At 43.7% G+C, this 21,833-nt stretch overlaps 1 protein-coding gene and 1 gene segment (V, D, J or C); both read left to right on the top strand.

Moving 5' to 3' along the window:
- The first annotated feature begins 8,849 nt into the window (after nucleotides 1-8,849).
- LOC115930559 (uncharacterized) lies at nucleotides 8,850-10,714 on the top strand. Its single transcript, XM_031001595.3, has 3 exons — nucleotides 8,850-8,925; nucleotides 9,008-9,441; nucleotides 10,445-10,714. The coding sequence occupies exons 1-3, from the start codon at nucleotides 8,880-8,882 to the stop codon at nucleotides 10,712-10,714; spliced, it is 750 nt and encodes a 249-aa protein (XP_030857455.3). The 5' UTR covers nucleotides 8,850-8,879.
- A 9,969-nt stretch (nucleotides 10,715-20,683) lies between these two features.
- LOC101128566 (immunoglobulin heavy variable 4-59-like) lies at nucleotides 20,684-21,833 on the top strand. The segment is given in 3 exon segments: nucleotides 20,684-20,765; nucleotides 20,848-21,165; nucleotides 21,750-21,833. Coding segments are annotated over 3 exon segments (396 nt in total).

The following is a 21,833-nucleotide window of genomic DNA, read 5'->3' as shown; positions in this document are numbered from 1 at the left end:
CCTTGTCTCCCTTTCCCCCTTATTCTCTCTCACACAAATGGACATAACCCCCACTCCACACGCAAAGAAATCTATAACTTTCATTACCTGATGTATTGAATAAAATTGATTAATGTGCAGCTTTCCCACCTTTGTTGTTGTTCATGCTGCTGTAAGTATAAGAACCATGAGATTCTCAGCTGTGTACTTCTCCAAGCTGAGTGGCAGCTTTGCTTATCATACTGAGATGGCCAACAATCCAAATGTCAATCATCAGCTTAACTGGTAAACAAATTGTGGAAAAGTCATTCATTGGCATACTACTGACTGTGACCACAATATACTAATGTTGGATACGCTCAACAGCGTGGTTAAATTCTCATATGGTGAGTAAAACGAGCCAAACAAATAAAAGTACACACATATGATACCACTTTTATACATTCTATAGAATAAAAACTAAAGTTACATAAAGAATCAGTAGTTCACTGTGAATATTATAGAAGGGAAAGTGTAGACAGGAGGAATTACAGAAAAGAGAAAATTTTGAGCATAATTGACTTGTTATCTATATTGACAATAATGATGTCTATGACAATATTTGTACAATTGAACACTTCATGTGAAGATCTTTTGTTTAGTTTAACATCATTAAAGATAGTACTAACTGTAACGTGTGTAATTTGGTAGAAACGGAGTCAGACAGAGATAAAATACATAAAAAGTCAGAGACGCCTGAATATTCACATGAGTGAGCCTGCACTTCTCTAAGTTTTTATGAAAACACTACAATACAGCAAAATAATGACATCATTTTATGACGTGAAGGGGGTTTATTAAACCACTCCAGGCACGTTGTATTAGTTTGTTTTCCCACTGCTACAAAGAACTACCTGAGTTTGGGTAACTTATAAAGAAAATAGGTTACTGACTCATAGTTCTACATGGCTGGAAAGGCCTCAGGAAACTTGCAATCAAGGCAGAGTGTGAAGGGGAAGCAAGAGACATCTCACATGGCAGCAGGAGAGGTGGGGAGAACCACCATACACTTTAAATTATCAGACCTCCTGAGACCTCAATCTGAGACCTCAATCATGAAAACAGCATGGAGGAACCACCCCCATGAGCCCATCCCCTCTCACCAGGTCCGTCCCTGGACGTGTGGCGATTCCAATTCGAGATCAGATTTGGGTGGGGACACAGAACCAAACCATATCACATGTCCAGTTCTGTCCCAGAGTTGGTTCAGGAATCAGATGTGTCCTGTTAACAGGAGCTGTGACACCAAGCTCCCAGCACCACTTGTAGTTGACGTCACGCAAAGGCCAAGATATCTCAACTAAGATTTAGTGTGGATGTGATGTCGGATGGTGACACACCCTCAGACCAAGTGGATATGGAAGGGATAATTATCTCTATTCTAGACGTGTCTGCTGAGAGCAGGGCAGTTCTCTCAGGAAAGTGCAAAATGGTTTGATAGAGCAGGGAAGGAGAGGGCCTCAAGGTTTTGTGGTGGGGGCAGATTGAGTCTTTCCACTCACAGAAAGGGGTTTATAGGGTGGGAAACTCCCACTGGCTTCAAATAAGGAAGCTCCTGTGAGTCTGGACCGATATTCACCTTGTGTGTAAATAAGGAGGTAATGGAGGAATGAGCCTTAAGCTATCAGCAGTCACACACCAAAATACAGTGTGACAAGTTATTCTATGTAGCAACTATAAAAATAATGAATAAAAAACGAGATAAGGGTTCAATATGATGGGCAACACTCAGGTCTACAGATAATGAGATGAGTGTTTATAAGTCAAAGCAAATAATAATGAGAAGCAGGAGGAGGGTGTGGGGAATTAGACAGGGGTCCAGGTCCAGTGACTTGGGTGGAAACCTTTTACTATTAAGGATTATCAGCTTAGTCTGAAGGTCTTAGGTCAGCTATCTGTTTAAAGACATCAGAAACACCAGAGAATCTTTGAGGATGCTCAGATTAACATCTGTTATTTTAGTAGCCTTGCAGTTGTGTGAAAATCTTTTTTATCTTATTTCATTTTATTATTTATTTATTTATTTGTTGAGATGGAGTTTCGCTCTTGTTGCCCAGGCGGGAGTGAAATGGCACGATCTTGACTCACCGCCTCTTCCACCTCCCAGATTCAAGCGATTCTCCTGCCTCAGCCTCCCAGTAGCTGATATTACAGGCATGCACCACCACGCCCAGCTAATTTTGTAGTTTTAGTAGAGACGGGGTTTCTCCACATTGGTCAGGCTGGTCTCAAACTCTCAACCTCCGGTGACCCGCCCACCTTGGCCTCCCGAAGTGCTGGGATTACAGGTGTGAGCCACTGCTCCGGGCCGAAAATCTTATTCATTCTTTTTTGTTTGTTTTTAGAGACAGAGTCTCTCTCTGTTGCGCGTTGAAAGTGGAGTGGTGTGATAACAGCTCACTGTAAATTTGAAGTCTTGGCTCACAAAGTATGTTCCTATGTATCGTGCAGGTGTGTCTGTGTGTGTTTACCTGGCTTGGGTCCTCTAATTTTTGGATCTGTAGTTAGGTTTTTCACATTCTTAGGATATTTTTCTTAAGAAATATATCTTAAGATATAAGCATATCTTAAGATATCATTAATTCTTAAGATATTTTCTCTGTTTCTAATTTCTATTTTTGAAATTTGAAATATATCTACACTATACTTTTTGATATTAGTTCTTAAATTTCTTCACTCTTTTTCCCTTTGAAATTCGCTTTGTGTAATTTCCAGTAACGGAGTTGAAGTCCCTGGTTTCATTTAAGAGCTGAGCGAATTCTACTGCTGAGCGTGCCCAAGGTATATTCAACTTTATACTGCATCACTTTTGATAATTTTATGAATTTCCATTTGATCCTTTCTTAGTATTTCTGTCAGTCACCTATCTAGTCTTGCACTGTGTCCACATTTTCTTTCAGATACTTTTAACAAATTCAATTTAATTACTTTAAATATCCTACTTAATAAGATAGTTCTAGTATTGTGTCATTTACAAATATCAATTCTGATGATTTTTCCATTATGACTTTGGTGTTTTTTATAACTTATATGACTTTGATGAATGTTATAATGTTTGTTGATAACCAGCCATGTTTGGACCCTTGATATTGATGTATTATTTTATTTTGTGCATTTCTGCCTGTATTTGACCACACTCTACCTCTGCTGGGCCTTGATTGTGGAGATGTCTGTGCATCTCTTCAGAGCTACATTTGACATTTACTTTTGCAATGGCTGTAGCAGTTGAAGTGTGTTCTTCTATGTCCACTGGAGACTTCAGATACTCTAGTGATACCTTGTTTTCACGCCTGCTTGGCTTTGTCTATTCACCTCATTCCATTCTACAGAGAATCTCCTTCACATTCCTAGGGTGGATTAAAGTGTTATATTTAACTGCCAGTTGTGAAATTGGCAGAAGGCATTAGACTTCAAGCAATGCAACGTGTATTTGTGTTCCATCTTGTAATGGCCTACGTTGAATATGACAGACTGTGCCTCAGGTCATTTCATATCTTGGCTTTATTACTCTGTACAAGAACTTGCCTCTCCCTAGATTTCAATTCTTTTTTGTTTTAAACCTTCAGTTATCTGAAGCATTTAATAAAATTTGCGAACTTCCATCTTTTCTGTTTATCTCTTATTGCTGAAGTTATTGTTTTAAAAATAAATATATTTCTCATTCATGTACATTTTTAAGCTGAGCAGCATATTTTTAAGTAAAACCTAGAATAATAAAAGAATCCAAACATTTTTCAGCTGCCCAAAAAGAACCAAATTCTGGTAAATGTGTTCACTGGAACACTACTCATCACTTATAATAAATCTATTTCTGGTGCACAGAACAACAAAGAAAAATATCTAAGTGTTTATGCTGAGTAAAATAAGCGAGACAAATAAGAATATGTACCATATTACTCCATTTATGTAATTTCTTTTAAATGAAAAAGAATCTAAAGTAATATCCAGAAGATCAGTAGTGACCTGGAAAAAGGGTAGACCAAAGGAAGGGGAAAGGAGGAAACATACAGAAGAACAAGAGAAAATGTTAAGGGGAGTTCACTTGTCCAGCTTGGAAATGATGGGTTACATCATGTTGATCAATTGCACACTTTAAATATGTGAAGTCTATTATCTGCCAATTAACACTCGCAAAATTTATTGCAAGCAGACAAATGAAAAATTAGACAAAGAAAGCGTGGTATAAAGATAGAAAATATATATTAAATGTCAGAAATGTCTGAGAATTTAACTCCTGACCCTAGTTCCCTCCTTATTTTTAGGTGAATGGTAGCGTGCACCAAAATCACACACATTCTCAGTACAGGAAGTGGGTTCCACAAAGCACACGAGGTATGTCCGATTCTTACCAAGATTTGGTTCAGGGAGTAACAGTGATGAGGAATCACAGGCCCAGATACCGGGGCTCACTCATCCCAGACATGAGCTCGTGGACACACACTTAGCCCCTCCTCCATGTGTGGGTTGACTTCCACATATGTAAATGGAGAAACCATTGACTCCTACAGAACATAATTTACTGAAATATACAAAAGATAAAATAGCGCAAATATTTATCACAACAAAATTTCCTAATAAGACACTGTATTTTCCAAATACCATAATTGTCACCCAACTCCTGTGGGGCTATGTCATTTTATCTGGGGTCTGCCATCTTCTCAGGTTTCCCACCCCAGAGCTCTCTATGTAGTAGGAGACAAGCAAATAGGGCCCTCCCTCTGCTGCTGAAAATCAGCCAAATCCTGACCCTGCAGCTCTGGGAGAGGAGCCCCCGCCCAGGGATTCCCGCTGTCTCCACTTGGTCATGAACACTGAACACAGAAGACACACCATGGAGTCTGGGCTGAGCTGGGTTTTCCTTGTTGCAGTTTTAAAAGGTGATTTATGGAGAATCAGAGACACTGGGTGTGACTGGACATGAGTGAGAGAAACAGTGGATTTGTGTGGCAGTTTCTGACCAGGGTGTCTCCGTGTTTGCAGGTGTCCAGTGTAAGGTGCAGCTGGTGGAGTCTGGCGGAGGCTTAGTAAAGACTGGAGGGGTCTCTGAGACTCTCCTTTGCAGCCTCTGGATTCACCTTCAGTAGCTCTGTGATGCATTGGGTCCGCCAGGCTCCAGGAAAGGGTTTGGAGTGGGTCTCAGTTATTAGTACAAGTGGTGGTACCGTACTCTACACAGACTCTGTGAAGGGCTGATTCACCATCTCCAGAGACAATGCCCAGAATTCACTGTCTCTGCAAATGAACAGCCTGAGAGCCGAGGACACAGCTGTGTATTACTGTGAGAAAGACGCAGTGAGAAGTCAGTGTGAGCCCAGACACAAACCTCCTGCAGGGTACCTGGGACAATCAGGGGAAGCCTGGGACACTGTGTACTGGGCTGTCCCCAGGAGCAAGTCCAGGTGGTATAAGCCTGGGTTTCCTGTCATGGTCTAGGGTTGCCTTGTTAGCAAATTACCCCAGGGACCTTCTCTAGATTTCCAATTCTGTAATAACATTTGATGTCGTCTCTGGCTGCAAAATGTCCCCCCAACTTTGTATCTTTTTTTTTTTTTTTTGTAACAGGAGGACACATCCTCACCCTGCAGAAGCCTGAGTGTCACTTTGGGGGCAGAAATGACCTGCCTTGATCACATTGATCACTGTCCTGAGGAAAATACCCCACAGGGGACCCCGATGACTCCAGTTATGTCTCTGCCTCAAAACCATTGAAGAGTCCGTCCTTCCATTAGAGCTGACCACAGCACCTGGGCTTCAGCACAACCCATACCACAGACGTCACAAAGCAGCAGCTTGACACCCGATCCAGGTGCATTTTCTCACCTTTAGAGGCTGAGAGAGGGGTGTATTCTCAAGCTCAACACACTCTTTGGGGATTTTTACAGAGAACACCTGCTTTTACTTTATTTCATTTGAAGATAAATGAACAAATGTGCAGCTGCAAATGATTGCAATTTTCACATTTATTCCAATCCCAATATTTCTGAATTCTGCATGATGTCCTGGCACAGGGCTGTGTTTTCTACAGGTATTTTTCATCAAACCAAGAAAATGCATTTTCCACTTTCCGTGGTTTTTCTCCATGTGCAGAGGCCTTGAGTAGAGCACGTCTGACTGTGTTTGTTTTCACGCTGCTGATAAAGAGACCTTGAGTAGAGCACGTCTGACTGTGTTTGTCTGTTTTCACGTGGCTGATAAAGACATACCAGAGACGAGGAAACTTACAATAGAAAGAGTTTTATTGGACTTACAGTTCCACGTGGCTGGAAAGGCCTCACAATCGTGGTGGAAGGTGAAAGGCACATCTCACATGGCAGCAGACAAGAGAAGAGAGCTTGTGCTGGGTCTCCCCTTTTTAAAACCATCAGATCTCATGAGACTCATTCACTATTAAGAGAACAGTGCAGGAGAGACGCAACCCCCATAACTCAGTCACCTCCCACTGGTCCCTCCCACAACATTGAGAATTATGGGAGCTACGCATCAAACTGAGATTTGAGTGGGGACACATCCGACCCATATCATTCCACCCCAGGTTCCCTCCCAAATCTCATGTCCTCACATTTCAAAACCAATCATGCCTTCCCAACAGCTCCCCAAAGGCTAAACGCATTTCATCATTAACTCAGAAGTCCACAGTACAACGTTTCATCTGAGACAAGGCAAGTCCCTTCCCCTTATGAGTCTGTAAATTCAAAAGCAAGTTACAGGCATTGGGTAAACACACCCATTGGAAATGACAGAAATTGCCCATAACAAAAAGGCCCCATGCAAGTCCAAAATCCAGCAGGGCAGTCAAATCATAAAGCTCCACAATGATCACCTGTAACTCCCCTTCTCACATCCGGGACATGTTGATGCACCAGGTGAGTTCCCATGGTCTTGGGCAGCTCCACCCCTGTGGCTTTGCAGGGTACAGCCTCCCCCCTGGCTGCTTTCACAGGCTGGTGTTCAGTATCTGCGGATTTTCCAGGCACAAAGCACAAACTGTCAGTGGATCTACCATTCCAGGGTCTGGAAGATAGCAGCCCTCTTCTCACAGCTCCATTAGGCAGTGCCCCAGTAGGGACTCTGTGTGGGAGCTCTGGCCCTATATTTCCCTTCCTCACTGCCGTAGCAGAGGTTCCCCATGAATGAGCCACCACTGCAGCCAACTTGTGACTGGACATCCAGGTGTTTTCATACACCTTCTGAAATCTAGGCAGAGGTTCTCAAACCCCAATTCTTAGCACTCTTTCCATAATGGTTCATTTTTTTGGCCTGTTCATTACTGGTATTTTTCAAAGGAATCTCACTTGAATCTTTACTCTTTTGCATTTTGTCTCCATGACAATGTTGGGAAGTTTTACCTCCACCATCATAACATGATCTAGTGATCTCACACATTTGTGGGAAACAATACCTACAAATTCAGAAGCTCTTTGCTTTTCTTTCCATGAAATATAATTCTTTCTGTTCTGTGTATAAGCGTATCTTAGCAACCCTGCACACACCCACATAGATGTCCACAAGCCTATGAATTATTCTCTGTAAATAAAAACTTATATCAATTTCCCTCAATGTTCATAATTCTCCTGAGGGTGAGGAAGCTCCTTCTCGATCTGTTCAAACAAAATGCCCAGAGACCATCCGGTAGGTAAGGAGTTCACCTGGCTCTGGTGTGGGGTCTGTCTCTTTCCCTCTGTTGTCCCACAGGTCAGCCCAGTTGTTCACGTCCTAACAAGAAAGCCCAGGTTTGTCCTGATTTTAAAACACATCAAACTTCTGATGACTCTCCTGTTACCCACATCCATGGAGATAGATTACTTATTATATAATTCACCAAACTAATGTCAAATGCCCAAGTTGCAATACCGCACATCCTAGGGTATGTTCATGCAATTCAATGGAGGAGAAAGTCTTTCAGAGACAGATGGATCTGAAATGATAAATATGTGGGTAAGGACTCTGGACTTGAGTGTCATTGTCCAGCCATGTTTCACAAGTGTGTCCTGTCAGGGAAGGATCAGAGTTCCTTGTGCTCTCAGAGGGAAGGGGTCACAGAGTTCCTCTCTGGTTCCCAGGAAAGGTAATCGCACTAATCTTCATGATCTTCATGAGACTATCCTCCAGTGCTGACCTGTTATAGAGTTTTTGTCTGAAGTTCTCACTGCAATCCCCAATCTACATATTTTCAATTAAAAGTGTTTAGAGGCCAGGACATATCTTCATGGTCACACATTGAGAAGGATGTAGATATGTCCCACTACCTTCTCCTGAGATCTCAGACAGAATCCCAAATTTCAAAAGGACACAGAAGGACAGCTCTCAGGTGCTTCTAAAAAATGACCCACTTCCAGGGACAGGGAGCTTCCCTATAACCATGGTGGATGTTCTGAACTACAATAAACATTGGATGGATCCAGGATTGTTTGAAGTCACTGTCATTATTACATTCAGCTGCTGTTTCAATGTGTCTGAACTAGTAAATGACAATTTAGAAGACAATTTATATGAATCTTCAAGGGTAGAACAATATTGACCATATTCCAAAATCTGTCCTTGATCCATGATCACACTCATCTCCCAGACCAGGTCCTTCAGCACATCTCTTTACCTGAAAGAAGAGGACTCTGTGCTTGGAGAGGGGAGACCCCAAGAAGACAACTGAGTTCTCAAAGGGCACAGCCAGCATCCTACTCCCAGGGCGAGCCCAAAAGACTGGGGCCTCCCTCCTCCTTTTTCACCTCTCCATACAAAGGCACCACCCACATGCAAATCCTTACTTAAGCACCCACAGGAAACCACCACACATTTCCTTAAATTCAGGGTCCAGCTCACATGGGAAATACTTTCTGAGAGTCCTGGACCTCCTGTGCAAGAACATGAAACACCTGTGGTTCTTCCTTCTCCTGGTGGCAGCTCCCAGATGTGAGTGTCTCAGGGATCCAGACATGGGGATATGGGAGGCGCCTCTGATCCCAGGGCTCACTGTGGGTCTCTCTGTTCACAGGGGTGCTGTCTCAGGTGCAGCTGCAGGAGTCGGGCCCAGGACTGGTGAAGCCTTCACAGACCCTGTCCCTCACCTGCACTGTCTCTGGTGGCTCCATCAGCAGTAGTGATTACTACTGGAGCTGGATCCGGCAGCCCTCCGGGAAGGGACTGGAGTGGATTGGGTATATCTATTATAGTGGGAGCACCTACTACAACCCCTCCCTCAAGAGTCGAGTCACCATATCAGTAGACACGTCCAAGAACCAGTTCTCCCTGAAGCTGAGCTCTGTGACCGCCGCGGACACGGCCGTGTATTACTGTGCGAGAGGCACGGTGAGGGGAGGTGAGTGTGAGCCCAGACACAAACCTCCCTGCAGGGAGGCGGAGGGGGCGGGCGCAGGTGCTGCTCAGGGCCAGCAGGGGGCGCGCGGGGCCCACAGAGCAGGAGGCCGGGTCAGGAGCAGGTGCAGGGAGGGCGGGGCTTCCTCATCTGTTCTGTGGTCTCCCTCCTCGCCAGCACCTCGCTGTCACCAGGGCTCCTCTTTCTTTATTATCTGTGGTTCTGCTTCCCCACATTCTTGTGCCAGGAAAGAAACGAGGAAGACAAATTTTCGTCTATAGTTGAAGCTTCACCAATTACTAGGAATTTGCCTACAAGTTCCTGCATGACCCATTATAACTTATTGATTAAAAAATACATATTCTAATGCTTCTCAGCATCTCTTGATTTGTATCATCAACTGAATTGTACCCTCTTTGATATTCATATGATGAAACCTTAAATTCAATGGATGTATGTTGGAATTTTAATGAAATAATTAAGGTTAAATGTGGTCATAATTGTAAGACCCTAATGCAATAGACGTGTCGTCTTTATAAGAAGAAGAGACACCAGAGACCTCTCACTTTTCACGTGCACATAGAAAGGAGGCCATGTGGAGACATAGTGCACTAGAAGGTGGCCCAGTGCAAGCCAGGAAGAAGCCGCGCCAAGAACCAGCCCTGCCAGCACACTAATCTTCCACATTCAGACTGCAGAATTGTAAGAAAGTCAATATTTGTTGTTTAAGCCACCCACCCCTGTTGTCTTCTTAGGAAGACCCAGACAGACTGATACCACTTAACCCTGTTAGCTCCTGGAGGGAGAAGCCGCCCCCTGAGGCTGGGCACATCTCTCAGATTTCCACATAAAACAGGTAAAAAATAGTAGTTCTGATATAAAAACCTGTCGTGTCCCTGTTGGCGAATTTCTGGGCAAGGTCTTTTAAATAAGCCAAGTTTGCGGGGAAATGGCGACCATATATTTGTGGGACTCTAACCTTGGAATCTACTGCATTGCTCTAGCAGAATCAAAAATTGAACACCAGTGAGCTCTTTATTCTCATTAAAATGTGTGTCTTTGGAAATGTTAACATTCTGTCCAGAATCTGTGCTCACAAACAACTGTGTTTCTTAGTGCACTGTTGGCCTGGTGGAGCCCTCGCAGACCCTCTCCCTCACCTGTGCTGTCTCCGGATTTTCCATCACAACCAGTGCTTCCTGCTGGAGCTGGATCCACGAGTCCACATGGGAAGGACTGCAGTGGATCAGGCGCACACGTCATGAAGGGAGCAAAAATTCCCACCCACTCCTTATGAATCCAGTCACCATCTCCAAATTCGGGTCCAAAAAACACTTGTTTTTACAGTGGAGCTATGTGAGCAACAAGCTCACAGCCATGTTTTAAAGAAGAGACAGAGTGAGGGGACCACGGTGCGAGCTCACACCCAAACCTTCCTGGAGGGGTGCACAGGACAGCAGGAGTGCCGATGATGGAAGGGGGTGGTCTGGATTCCAGGGCACACGCAAGACCATTGTGGAGGCACTCAGGTCAGCCGGGGGCTCTCAGGAACCACCGAGGAAAATCAGGACACCAGAAGTGACTCGGTACAGCAGGGGGCTCAGGACCATTGTGGGGACTCAGAAACAGCAGGTTCTAGGCTCAGCCTCAGGGCAGGTGCAGATGGGGTGAAAAGGGGCTGGATGAGGGGTTTTGCATCACCATCATATTTCACCACTAGACACCTTCCACTACATGTGTTCTACTGCATATGAGTGTGTGATTAGAAAATCATACTTCTATAAATATATAACCATACGTAGGTGTGTCAAGTTTTCCTCTTCAACTTCTATCGGCCTTGTCCGTAAGGACTAATTTCCTGTAATTACTTGAGGACCTCATAAATTGTGGTCAGTTTTGTAGGTTTCCTCTCTTTCCTTGTCTCCCTTTCCCCCTTATTCTCTCTCACACAAATGGACATAACCCCCACTCCACACGCAAAGAAATCTATAACTTTCATTACCTGATGTATTGAATAAAATTGATTAATGTGCAGCTTTCCCACCTTTGTTGTTGTTCATGCTGCTGTAAGTATAAGAACCATGAGATTCTCAGCTGTGTACTTCTCCAAGCTGAGTGGCAGCTTTGCTTATCATACTGAGATGGCCAACAATCCAAATGTCAATCATCAGCTTAACTGGTAAACAAATTGTGGAAAAGTCATTCATTGGCATACTACTGACTGTGACCACAATATACTAATGTTGGATACGCTCAACAGCGTGGTTAAATTCTCATATGGTGAGTAAAACGAGCCAAACAAATAAAAGTACACACATATGATACCACTTTTATACATTCTATAGAATAAAAACTAAAGTTACATAAAGAATCAGTAGTTCACTGTGAATATTATAGAAGGGAAAGTGTAGACAGGAGGAATTACAGAAAAGAGAAAATTTTGAGCATAATTGACTTGTTATCTGTATTGACAATAATGATGTCTATGACAATATTTGTACAGTTGAACACTTCATGTGAAGATCTTTTTTTTTAGTTTAACATCATTAAAGATAGTACTAACTGTAACGTGTGTAATTTGGTAGAAACGGAGTCAGACAGAGATAAAATACATAAAAAGTCAGAGACGCCTGAATATTCACATGAGTGAGCCTGCACTTCTCTAAGTTTTTATGAAAACACTACAATACAGCAAAATAATGACATCATTTTATGACGTGAAGGGGGTTTATTAAACCACTCCAGGCACGTTGTATTAGTTTGTTTTCCCACTGCTACAAAGAACTACCTGAGTTTGGGTAACTTATAAAGAAAATAGGTTACTGACTCATAGTTCTACATGGCTGGAAAGGCCTCAGGAAACTTGCAATCAAGGCAGAGTGTGAAGGGGAAGCAAGAGACATCTCACATGGCAGCAGGAGAGGTGGGGAGAACCACCATACACTTTAAATTATCAGACCTCCTGAGACCTCAATCTGAGACCTCAATCATGAAAACAGCATGGAGGAACCACCCCCATGAGCCCATCCCCTCTCACCAGGTCCGTCCCTGGACGTGTGGCGATTCCAATTCGAGATCAGATTTGGGTGGGGACACAGAACCAAACCATATCACATGTCCAGTTCTGTCCCAGAGTTGGTTCAGGAATCAGATGTGTCCTGTTAACAGGAGCTGTGACACCAAGCTCCCAGCACCACTTATAGTTGACGTCATGCAAAGGCCAAGATATCTCAACTAAGATTTAGTGTGGATGTGATGTCGGATGGTGACACACCCTCAGACCAAGTGGATATGGAAGGGATAATTATCTCTATTCTAGACGTGTCTGCTGAGAGCAGGGCAGTTCTCTCAGGAAAGTGCAAAATGGCTTGATAGAGCAGGGAAGGAGAGGGCCTCAGGGTTTTGTGGTGGGGGCAGATTGAGTCTTTCCACTCACAGAAAGGGGTTTATAGGGTGGGAAACTCCCACTGGCTTCAAATAAGGAAGCTCCTGTGAGTCTGGACCGATATTCACCTTGTGTGTAAATAAGGAGGTAATGGAGGAATGAGCCTTAAGCTATCAGCAGTCACACACCAAAATACAGTGTGACAAGTTATTCTATGTAGCAACTATAAAAATAATGAATAAAAAACGAGATAAGGGTTCAATATGATGGGCAACACTCAGGTCTACAGATAATGAGATGAGTGTTTATAAGTCAAAGCAAGTAATAATGAGAAGCAGGAGGAGGGTGTGGGGAATTAGACAGGGGTCCAGGTCCAGTGACTTGGGTGGAAACCTTTTACTATTAAGGATTATCAGCTTAGTCTGAAGGTCTTAGGTCAGCTATCTGTTTAAAGACATCAGAAACACCAGAGAATCTTTGAGGATGCTCAGATTAACATCTGTTATTTTAGTAGCCTTGCAGTTGTGTGAAAATCTTTTTTATCTTATTTCATTTTATTATTTATTTATTTATTTGTTGAGATGGAGTTTCGCTCTTGTTGCCCAGGCGGGAGTGAAATGGCACGATCTTGACTCACCGCCTCTTCCACCTCCCAGATTCAAGCGATTCTCCTGCCTCAGCCTCCCAGCAGCTGATATTACAGGCATGCACCACCACGCCCAGCTAATTTTGTATTTTTAGTAGAGACGGGGTTTCTCCACATTGGTCAGGCTGGTCTCAAACTCTCAACCTCCGGTGACCCGCCCACCTTGGCCTCTCGAAGTGCTGGGATTACAGGTGTGAGCCACTGCTCCGGGCCGAAAATCTTATTCATTCTTTTTTGTTTGTTTTTAGAGACAGAGTCTCTCTCTGTTGCGCGTTGAAAGTGGAGTGGTGTGATAACAGCTCACTGTAAATTTGAAGTCTTGGCTCACAGAGGATGTTCCTATGTATCGTGCAGGTGTGTCTGTGTGTGTTTACCCGGCTTGGGGTCCTCTAATTTTTGGATCTGTAGTTAGGTGTTTCACATTCTTAGGATATTTTTCTTAAGAAATATATCTTAAGATATAAATATATCTTAAGATATCGTTAATTCTTAAGATATTTTCTCTGTGTTTCTAATTTCTGTTTTTGAAATTTGAAATATATCTACACTATACTTTTTGATATTAGTTCTTAAATTTCTTCACTCTTTTTCCCTTTGAAATTCGCTTTGTGTAATTTCCAGTAACGGAGTTGAAGTCCCTGGTTTCATTTAAGAGCTGAGCGAATTCTACTGCTGAGCGTGCCCAAGGTATATTCAACTTTATACTGCATCACTTTTGATAATTTTATGAATTTCCATTTGATTCTTTCTTAGTATTTCTCTCTGTCAGTCACCTATCTAGTCTTGCACTGTGTCCACATTTTCTTTCAGATACTTTTAACAAATTCAATTTAATTACTTTAAATATCCTACTTAATAAGATAGTTCTAGTATTGTGTCATTTACAAATATCAATTCTGATGATTTTTCCATTATGACTTTGGTGTTTTTTATAACTTATATGACTTTGATGAATGTTATAATGTTTGTTGATAACCAGCCATGTTTGGACCCTTGATATTGATGTATTATTTTATTTTGTGCATTTCTGCCTGTATTTGACCACACCCTATCTGTGCTGGGCCTTGATTGTGGAGATGTCTGTGCATCTCTTCAGAGCTACATTTGACATTTACTTTTGCAATGGCTGTAGCAGTTGAAGTGTGTTCTTCTATGTCCACTGGAGACTTCAGATACTCTAGTGATACCTTGTTTTCACGCCTGCTTGGCTTTGTCTATTCACCTCATTCCATTCTACAGAGAATCTCCTTCACATTCCTAGGGTGGATTAAAGTGTTATATTTAACTGCCAATTGTGAAATTGGCGGAAGGCATTAGACTAAAGGAAGAAACTGACCTCTCGTTGGGCCATAATTCTAGAAAGCCGTTGTGATCCTGAGTCTGAGTGTGACCTTCCAAGTTTTCCCGACCCTCCTGCAAGTGAGATACTGGTCTGTGTGTTCTTGCCTCTTCTCCTGGGGTAGAGTCCTCCTGTTTTCCCCAGTTGTTCCCTCCCACAGCTCTCATAATCTCTGTTGGTGTCCCCATCTTCCAGATCTGCTGCCATGACCCGCAGGTTAAGGCTCTGATTCCATAAGAAACTGAGGGGAGCTGCTTCTCAATAGATCTTTGATGGGGACCTCTGTTCCCATATCAGTTCATGAGGAGCTGCTCCAGTGCCCTAGGATGCTGATTTTCATGGCTTGCTCCTGCAGGGTAATATCTGAGTTTCATAGTGGGAATCAGAGAGTTGGGTCTGGATGCATTTCAGAAGTGTGGGCTCTCATTCTCTACCAGACAGTCACTTTGGGAAGGATAGATTCTTGTGACTGTAAAGGTTCTTCAAGAGAATAGCACAACTCTTCAGTATGTTGTCCCTTAGAATTTCTCACTACAACACGCTTAACACACTCGACTTCAAGCAATGCAATGTGTATTTGTGCTCCATCTTGTAATGGCCTACGATGAACACGACAGACTGTGCCTCAGGTCATTTCATATCTTGGCTTTATTACTCTGTACAAGAACTTGCCTCTCCCTAGATTTCAATTCTTTTTTGTTTTAAACCTTCAGTTATCTGAAGCATTTAATAAAATTTGCGAACTTCATTCCTTTCTGTTTATCTGTTATTGCTGATGTTATTGTTTTAAAAATAAATATATATTTCTCATTCATGTACATTTTTAAGCTGAGCAGCATATTTTTAAGTAAAACCTAGAATAATAAAACAATCCAAACATTTTTCATCTGCCCAAAAAAAACCAAATTCTGGTAAATGTGTTCACTGGAACACTACTCATCACTTATAATAAATCTATTTCTGGTGCACAGAACAACAAAGAAAAATATCTAAGTGTTTATGCTGAGTAAAATAAGCGAGACAAATAAGAATATGTACCATATTACTCCATTTACGTAATTTCTTTTAAATGAAAAGGAATCTAAAGTAATATCCAGAAGATCAGTAGTGACCTGGAAAAAGGGTAGACCAAAGGAAGGGGAAAGGAGGAAACATACAGAAGAACAAGAGAAAATGTTGAGGGGAGTTCACTTGTCCAGCTTGGAAATGATGGGTTACATCATGTTGATCAATTGCACACTTTAAATATGTGAAGTCTATTATCTGCCAATTAACACTCGCAAAATTTATTGCAAGCAGACAAATGAAAAATTAGACAAAGAAAGCGTGGTATAAAGATAGAAAATATATATTAAATGTCAGAAATGTCTGAGAATTTAACTCCTGACCCTAGTTCCCTCCTTATTTTTAGGTGAATGGTAGCGTGCACCAAAATCACACACATTCTCAGTACAGGAAGTGGGTTCCACAAAGCACACGAGGTATGTCCGATTCTTACCAAGATTTGGTTCAGGGAGTAACAGTGATGAGGAATCACAGGCCCAGATACCGGGGCTCACTCATCCCAGACATGAGCTCGTGGACACACACTTAGCCCCTCCTCCATGTGTGGGTTGACTTCCACATATGTAAATGGAGAAACCATTGACTCCTACAGAACATAATTCACAGAAATATACAAAAGATAAAATAGCGCAAATATTTATCACAACAAAATTTCCTAATAAGACACTGTATTTTCCAAATACCATAATTGTCACCCAACTCCTGTGGGGCCATGTCGTTTTATCTGGGGTCTGCCATCTCCTCAGGTTTCCCACCCCAGAGCTCTCTATGTAGTAGGAGACAAGCAAATAGGGCCCTCCCTCTGCTGCTGAAAATCAGCCAAATCCTGACCCTGCAGCTCTGGGAGAGGAGCCCCTGCCCAGGGATTCCCGCTGCCTCCACTTGGTCATGAACACTGAACACAGAAGACACACCATGGAGTCTGGGCTGAGCTGGGTTTTCCTTGTTGCAGTTTTAAAAGGTGATTTATGGAGAATGAGAGACACGGAGTGTGACTGGACATGAGTGAGAGAAACAGTGGATTTGTGTGGCAGTTTCTGACCAGGGTGTCTCCGTGTTTGCAGGTGTCCAGTGTAAGGTGCAGCTGGTGGAGTCTGGCGGAGGCTTAGTAAAGACTGGAGGGGTCTCTGAGACTCTCCTGTGCAGCCTCTGGATTCACCTTCAGTAGCTCTGTGATGCATTGGGTCCGCCAGGCTCCAGGAAAGGGTTTGGAGTGGGTCTCAGTTATTAGTACAAGTGGTGGTACCGTACTCTACACAGACTCTGTGAAGGGCTGATTCACCATCTCCAGAGACAATGCCCAGAATTCACTGTCTCTGCAAATGAACAGCCTGAGAGCCGAGGACACAGCTGTGTATTACTGTGAGAAAGACGCAGTGAGAAGTCAGTGTGAGCCCAGACACAAACCTCCTGCAGGGTACCTGGGACAATCAGGGGAAGCCTGGGACACTGTGTACTGGGCTGTCCCCAGGAGCAAGTCCAGGTGGTATAAGCCTGGGTTTCCTGTCATGGTCTAGGGTTGCCTTGTTAGCAAATTACCCCAGGGACCTTCTCTAGATTTCCAATTCTGTAATAACATTTGATGTCGTCTCTGGCTGCAAAATGTCCCCCCAACTTTGTATCTTTTTTTTTTTGTAACAGGAGGACACATCCTCACCCTACAGAAGCCTGAGTGTCACTTTGGGGGCAGAAATGACCTGCCTTGATCACATTGATCACTGTCCTGAGGAAAATACCCCACAGGGGACCTCGATGACTCCAGCAATGGCTCTGCCTCAAAACCATTGAAGAGTCCTTCCTTCCATTAGAGCTGACCACAGCACCTGGGCTTCAGCACAACCCATACCACAGACGTCACAAAGCAGCAGCTTGACACCCGATCCAGGTGCATTTTCTCACCTTTAGAGGCTGAGAGAGGGGTGTATTCTCAAGGTCAACACACTGTTTGTGGATTTTTACAGAGAACACCTGCTTTTACTTTATTTCATTTGAAGATAAATGAACAAATGTGCAGCTGCAAATGATTGCAATTTTCACATTTATTCCAATCCCAATATTTCTGAATTCTGCATGATGTCCTGGCACAGGGCTGTGTTTTCTACAGGTATTTTTCATCAAACCAAGAAAATGCATTTTCCACTTTCCGTGGTTTTTCTCCATGTGCAGAGGCCTTGAGTAGAGCACGTCTGACTGTGTTTGTTTTCACGCTGCTGATAAAGAGACCTTGAGTAGAGCACGTCTGACTGTGTTTGTCTGTTTTCACGTGGCTGATGAAGACATACCAGAGACGAGGAAACTTACAATAGAAAGAGTTTTATTGGACTTACAGTTCCACGTGGCTGGAAAGGCCTCACAATCATGGTGGAAGGTGAAAGGCACATCTCACATGGCAGCAGACAAGAGAAGAGAGCTTGTGCTGGGGTCTCCCCTTTTTAAAACCATCAGATCTCATGAGACTCATTCACTATTAAGAGAACAGTGCAGGAGAGACGCAACCCCCATAACTCAGTCACCTCCCACTGGTCCCTCCCACAACATTGAGAATTATGGGAGCTACGCATCAAACTGAGATTTGAGTGGGGACACATCCGACCCATATCATTCCACCCCAGGTTCCCTCCCAAATCTCATGTCCTCACATTTCAAAATCAATCATGCCTTCCCAACAGCTCCCCAAAGGCTAAACTCATTTCATCATTAACTCAGAAGTCCACAGTGCAACATTTCATCTGAGACAAGGCAAGTCCTTTCCACTTATAAGCCTGTAAATTCGAAAGCAAGTTACAGGCATTGGGTAAACACACCCATTGGAAATGACAGAAATTGCCCATAACAAAAAGGCCCCATGCAAGTCCAAAATCCAGCAGGGCAGTCAAATCATAAAGCTCCACAATGATCACCTGTAACTCCCCTTCTCACATCCGGGACATGTTGATGCACCAGGTGAGTTCCCATGGTCTTGGGCAGCTCCACCCCTGTGGCTTTGCAGGGTACAGCCTGCCTCCTGGCTGCTTTCACAGGCTGGTGTTCAGTGTCTGCGGATTTTCCAGGCACAAAGCACAAACTGTCAGTGGATCTACCATTCCAGGGTCTGGAGGATAGCAGCCCTCTTCTCACAGCTCCACTAGGCAGTGCCCCAGTAGGGACTCTGTGTGGGAGCTCTGGCCCTATATTTCCCTTCCTCACTGCCGTAGCAGAGGTTCCCCATGAATGAGCCACCACTGCAGCCAACTTGTGACTGGACATCCAGGTGTTTTCATACACCTTCTGAAATCTAGGCAGAGGTTCTCAAACCCCAATTCTTAGCACTCTTTCCATAATGGTTCATTTTTTTGGCCTGTTCATTACTGGTATTTTTCAAAGGAATCTCACTTGAATCTTTACTCTTTTGCATTTTGTCTCCATGACAATGTTGGGAAGTTTTACCTCCACCATCATAACATGATCTAGTGATCTCACACATTTGTGGGAAACAATACCTACAAATTCAGAAGCTCTTTGCTTTTCTTTCCATGAAATATAATTCTTTCTGTTCTGTGTATAAGCGTATCTTAGCAACCCTGCACACACCCACATAGATGTCCACAAGCCTATGAATTATTCTCTGTAAATAAAAACTTATATCAATTTCCCTCAGTGTTCATAATTCTCCTGAGGGTGAGGAAGCTCCTTCTCGATCTGTTCAAACAAAATGCCCAGAGACCATCTGGTAGGTAAGGAGTTCACCTGGCTCTGGTGTGGGGTCTGTCTCTTTCCCTCTGTTGTCCCACAGGTCAGCCCAGTTGTTCACGTCCTAACAAGAAAGCCCAGGTTTGTCCTGATTTTAAAACACATCAAACTTCTGATGACTCTCCTGTTACCCACATCCATGGAGATAGATTATTTATTATATAATTCACCAAACTAATGTCAAATGCCCAAGTTGCAATACCGCACATCCTAGGGCATGTTCATGCAATTCAATGGAGGAGAAAGTCTTTCAGAGACAGATGGATCTGAAATGATAAATATGTGGGTAAGGACTCTGGACTTGAGTGTCATTGTCCAGCCATGTTTCACAAGTGTGTCCTGTCAGGGAAGGATCAGAGTTCCTTGTGCTCTCAGAGGGAAGGGGTCACAGAGTTCCTCTCTGGTTCCCAGGAAAGGTAATCGCACTAATCTTCATGATCTTCATGAGACTATCCTCCAGTGCTGACCCGTTATAGAGTTTTTGTCTGAAGTTCTCACTGCAATCCCCAATCTACATATTTTCAATCAGAAGTGTTTAGAGGCCAGGACATATCTTCATGGTCACACATTGAGAAGGATGTAGATATGTCCCACTACCTTCTCCTGAGATCTCAGACAGAATCCCAAATTTCAAAAGGACACAGAAGGACAGCTCTCAGGTGCTTCTAAAAAATGACCCACTTCCAGGGACAGGGAGCTTCCCTGTAACCATGGTGGATGTTCTGAACTACAATAAACATTGGATGGATCCAGGATTGTTTGAAGTCACTGTCATTATTACATTCAGCTGCTGTTTCAATGTGTCTGAACTAGTAAATGATCATTTAGATGACCTGGGTGTGTGGTTGGTTTTATATGAATCTTCAAGGGTAGGACAGTATCGACCCTGTTCCAAAATCTGTCCTTGATCCATGATCACACTCATCTCCCAGACCAGGTCCTTCAGCACATCTCTTTACCTGAAAGAAGAGGACTCTGTGCTTGGAGAGGGGAGACCCCAAGAAGACAACTGAGTTCTCAAAGGGCACAGCCAGCATCCTACTCCCAGGGCGAGCCCAAAAGACTGGGGCCTCCCTCCTCCTTTTTCACCTCTCCATACAAAGGCACCACCCACATGCAAATCCTTACTTAAGCACCCACAGGAAACCACCACACATTTCCTTAAATTCAGGGTCCAGCTCACATGGGAAATACTTTCTGAGAGTCCTGGACCTCCTGTGCAAGAACATGAAACATCTTTGGTTCTTCCTTCTCCTGGTGGCAGCTCCCAGATGTGAGTGTCTCAGGGATCCAGACATGGGGATATGGGAGGTGCCTCTGATCCCAGGGCTCACTGTGGGTCTCTCTGTTCACAGGGGTCCTGTCCCAGGTGCAGCTGCAGGAGTCGGGCCCAGGACTGGTGAAGCCTTCACAGACCCTGTCCCTCACCTGCACTGTCTCTGGTGGCTCCTTCAGTAGTTACTACTGGAGCTGGATCCGCCAGCCCCCAGGGAAGGGGCTGGAGTGGATTGGGTATATCTATTATAGTGGGAGCACCAACTACAACCCCTCCCTCAAGAGTCGAGTCACCATATCAGTAGACACGTCCAAGAACCAGTTCTCCCTGAAGCTGAGCTCTGTGACCGCCGCGGACACGGCCGTGTATTACTGTGCGAGAGGCACGGTGAGGGGAGGTGAGTGTGAGCCCAGACAAAAACCTCCCTGCAGGGAGGCGGAGGGGGCGGGCGCAGGTGCTGCTCAGGACCAGCAGGGGGCGTGCGGAGCTCACAGATCCCGAGGCCCGGTCAGGAGCAGGTGCAGGGAGGGCGGGGCTTCCTCATCTGTTCTGTGGTCTCCCTCCTCCCCAGCACCTCAGCTGTCCCCAGGGGTCCTCTTTCTTTATTATCTGTGGTTCTGCTTCCTCACATTCTTGTGCCAGGAAAGAAATGAGGAAGACAAATTTTCGTCTGTAGTTGAAGTTTCACCAATTACTAGGAACTTTCCTATAAGTTCCTGCATGGCCCATTATAGCTTACTGATTAAAAAATATATATTCTAACGCTTCTCAGCATCTCTTGATTTGTGTCATCAACTGAATTGTGCCCTCTTTGAAATTCATATGCCGAAACCTTAAATTCAATGGATGTATATTGGAATTTTAATGAAATAATTAAGGTTAAATGTGGTCATAAGTGTAAGACTCTAATTCAACAGATGTGTCGTCTTTATAAGAAGTGGAAGAGTCACCAGAGACCTCTCACTTTTCCTGTGCACGCAGAGAAGAGGCCATGTGGAGACATAGTGGACTAGAAGCCAAGAAGAAGCCGCACCAAGAACCAACCCTGCCAGCACCTGGACCTTG

Source organism: Gorilla gorilla, chromosome 15 (genome assembly GCF_029281585.2).
Source record: "Gorilla gorilla gorilla isolate KB3781 chromosome 15, NHGRI_mGorGor1-v2.1_pri, whole genome shotgun sequence".
NCBI lineage: Eukaryota > Metazoa > Chordata > Mammalia > Primates > Hominidae > Gorilla > Gorilla gorilla.
This window is presented reverse-complemented; position numbering and strand designations above follow the sequence as displayed.

What these genes read in the sequence shown, in the direction of transcription:
- LOC115930559 (XM_031001595.3), top strand. Translation starts at nt 8,880, where the DNA reads ATGAAACACCTGTGGTTCTTCCTTCTCCTGGTGGCAGCTCCCAGAT. An exon ending in CCTGGTGGCAGCTCCCAGAT is followed by an intron (nt 8,926 to 9,007) that starts GTGAGTGTCTCA and finishes CTCTGTTCACAG; the next exon opens with GGGTGCTGTCTCAGGTGCAG. An exon ending in CCCACAGAGCAGGAGGCCGG is followed by an intron (nt 9,442 to 10,444) that starts GTCAGGAGCAGG and finishes TGTGTTTCTTAG; the next exon opens with TGCACTGTTGGCCTGGTGGA.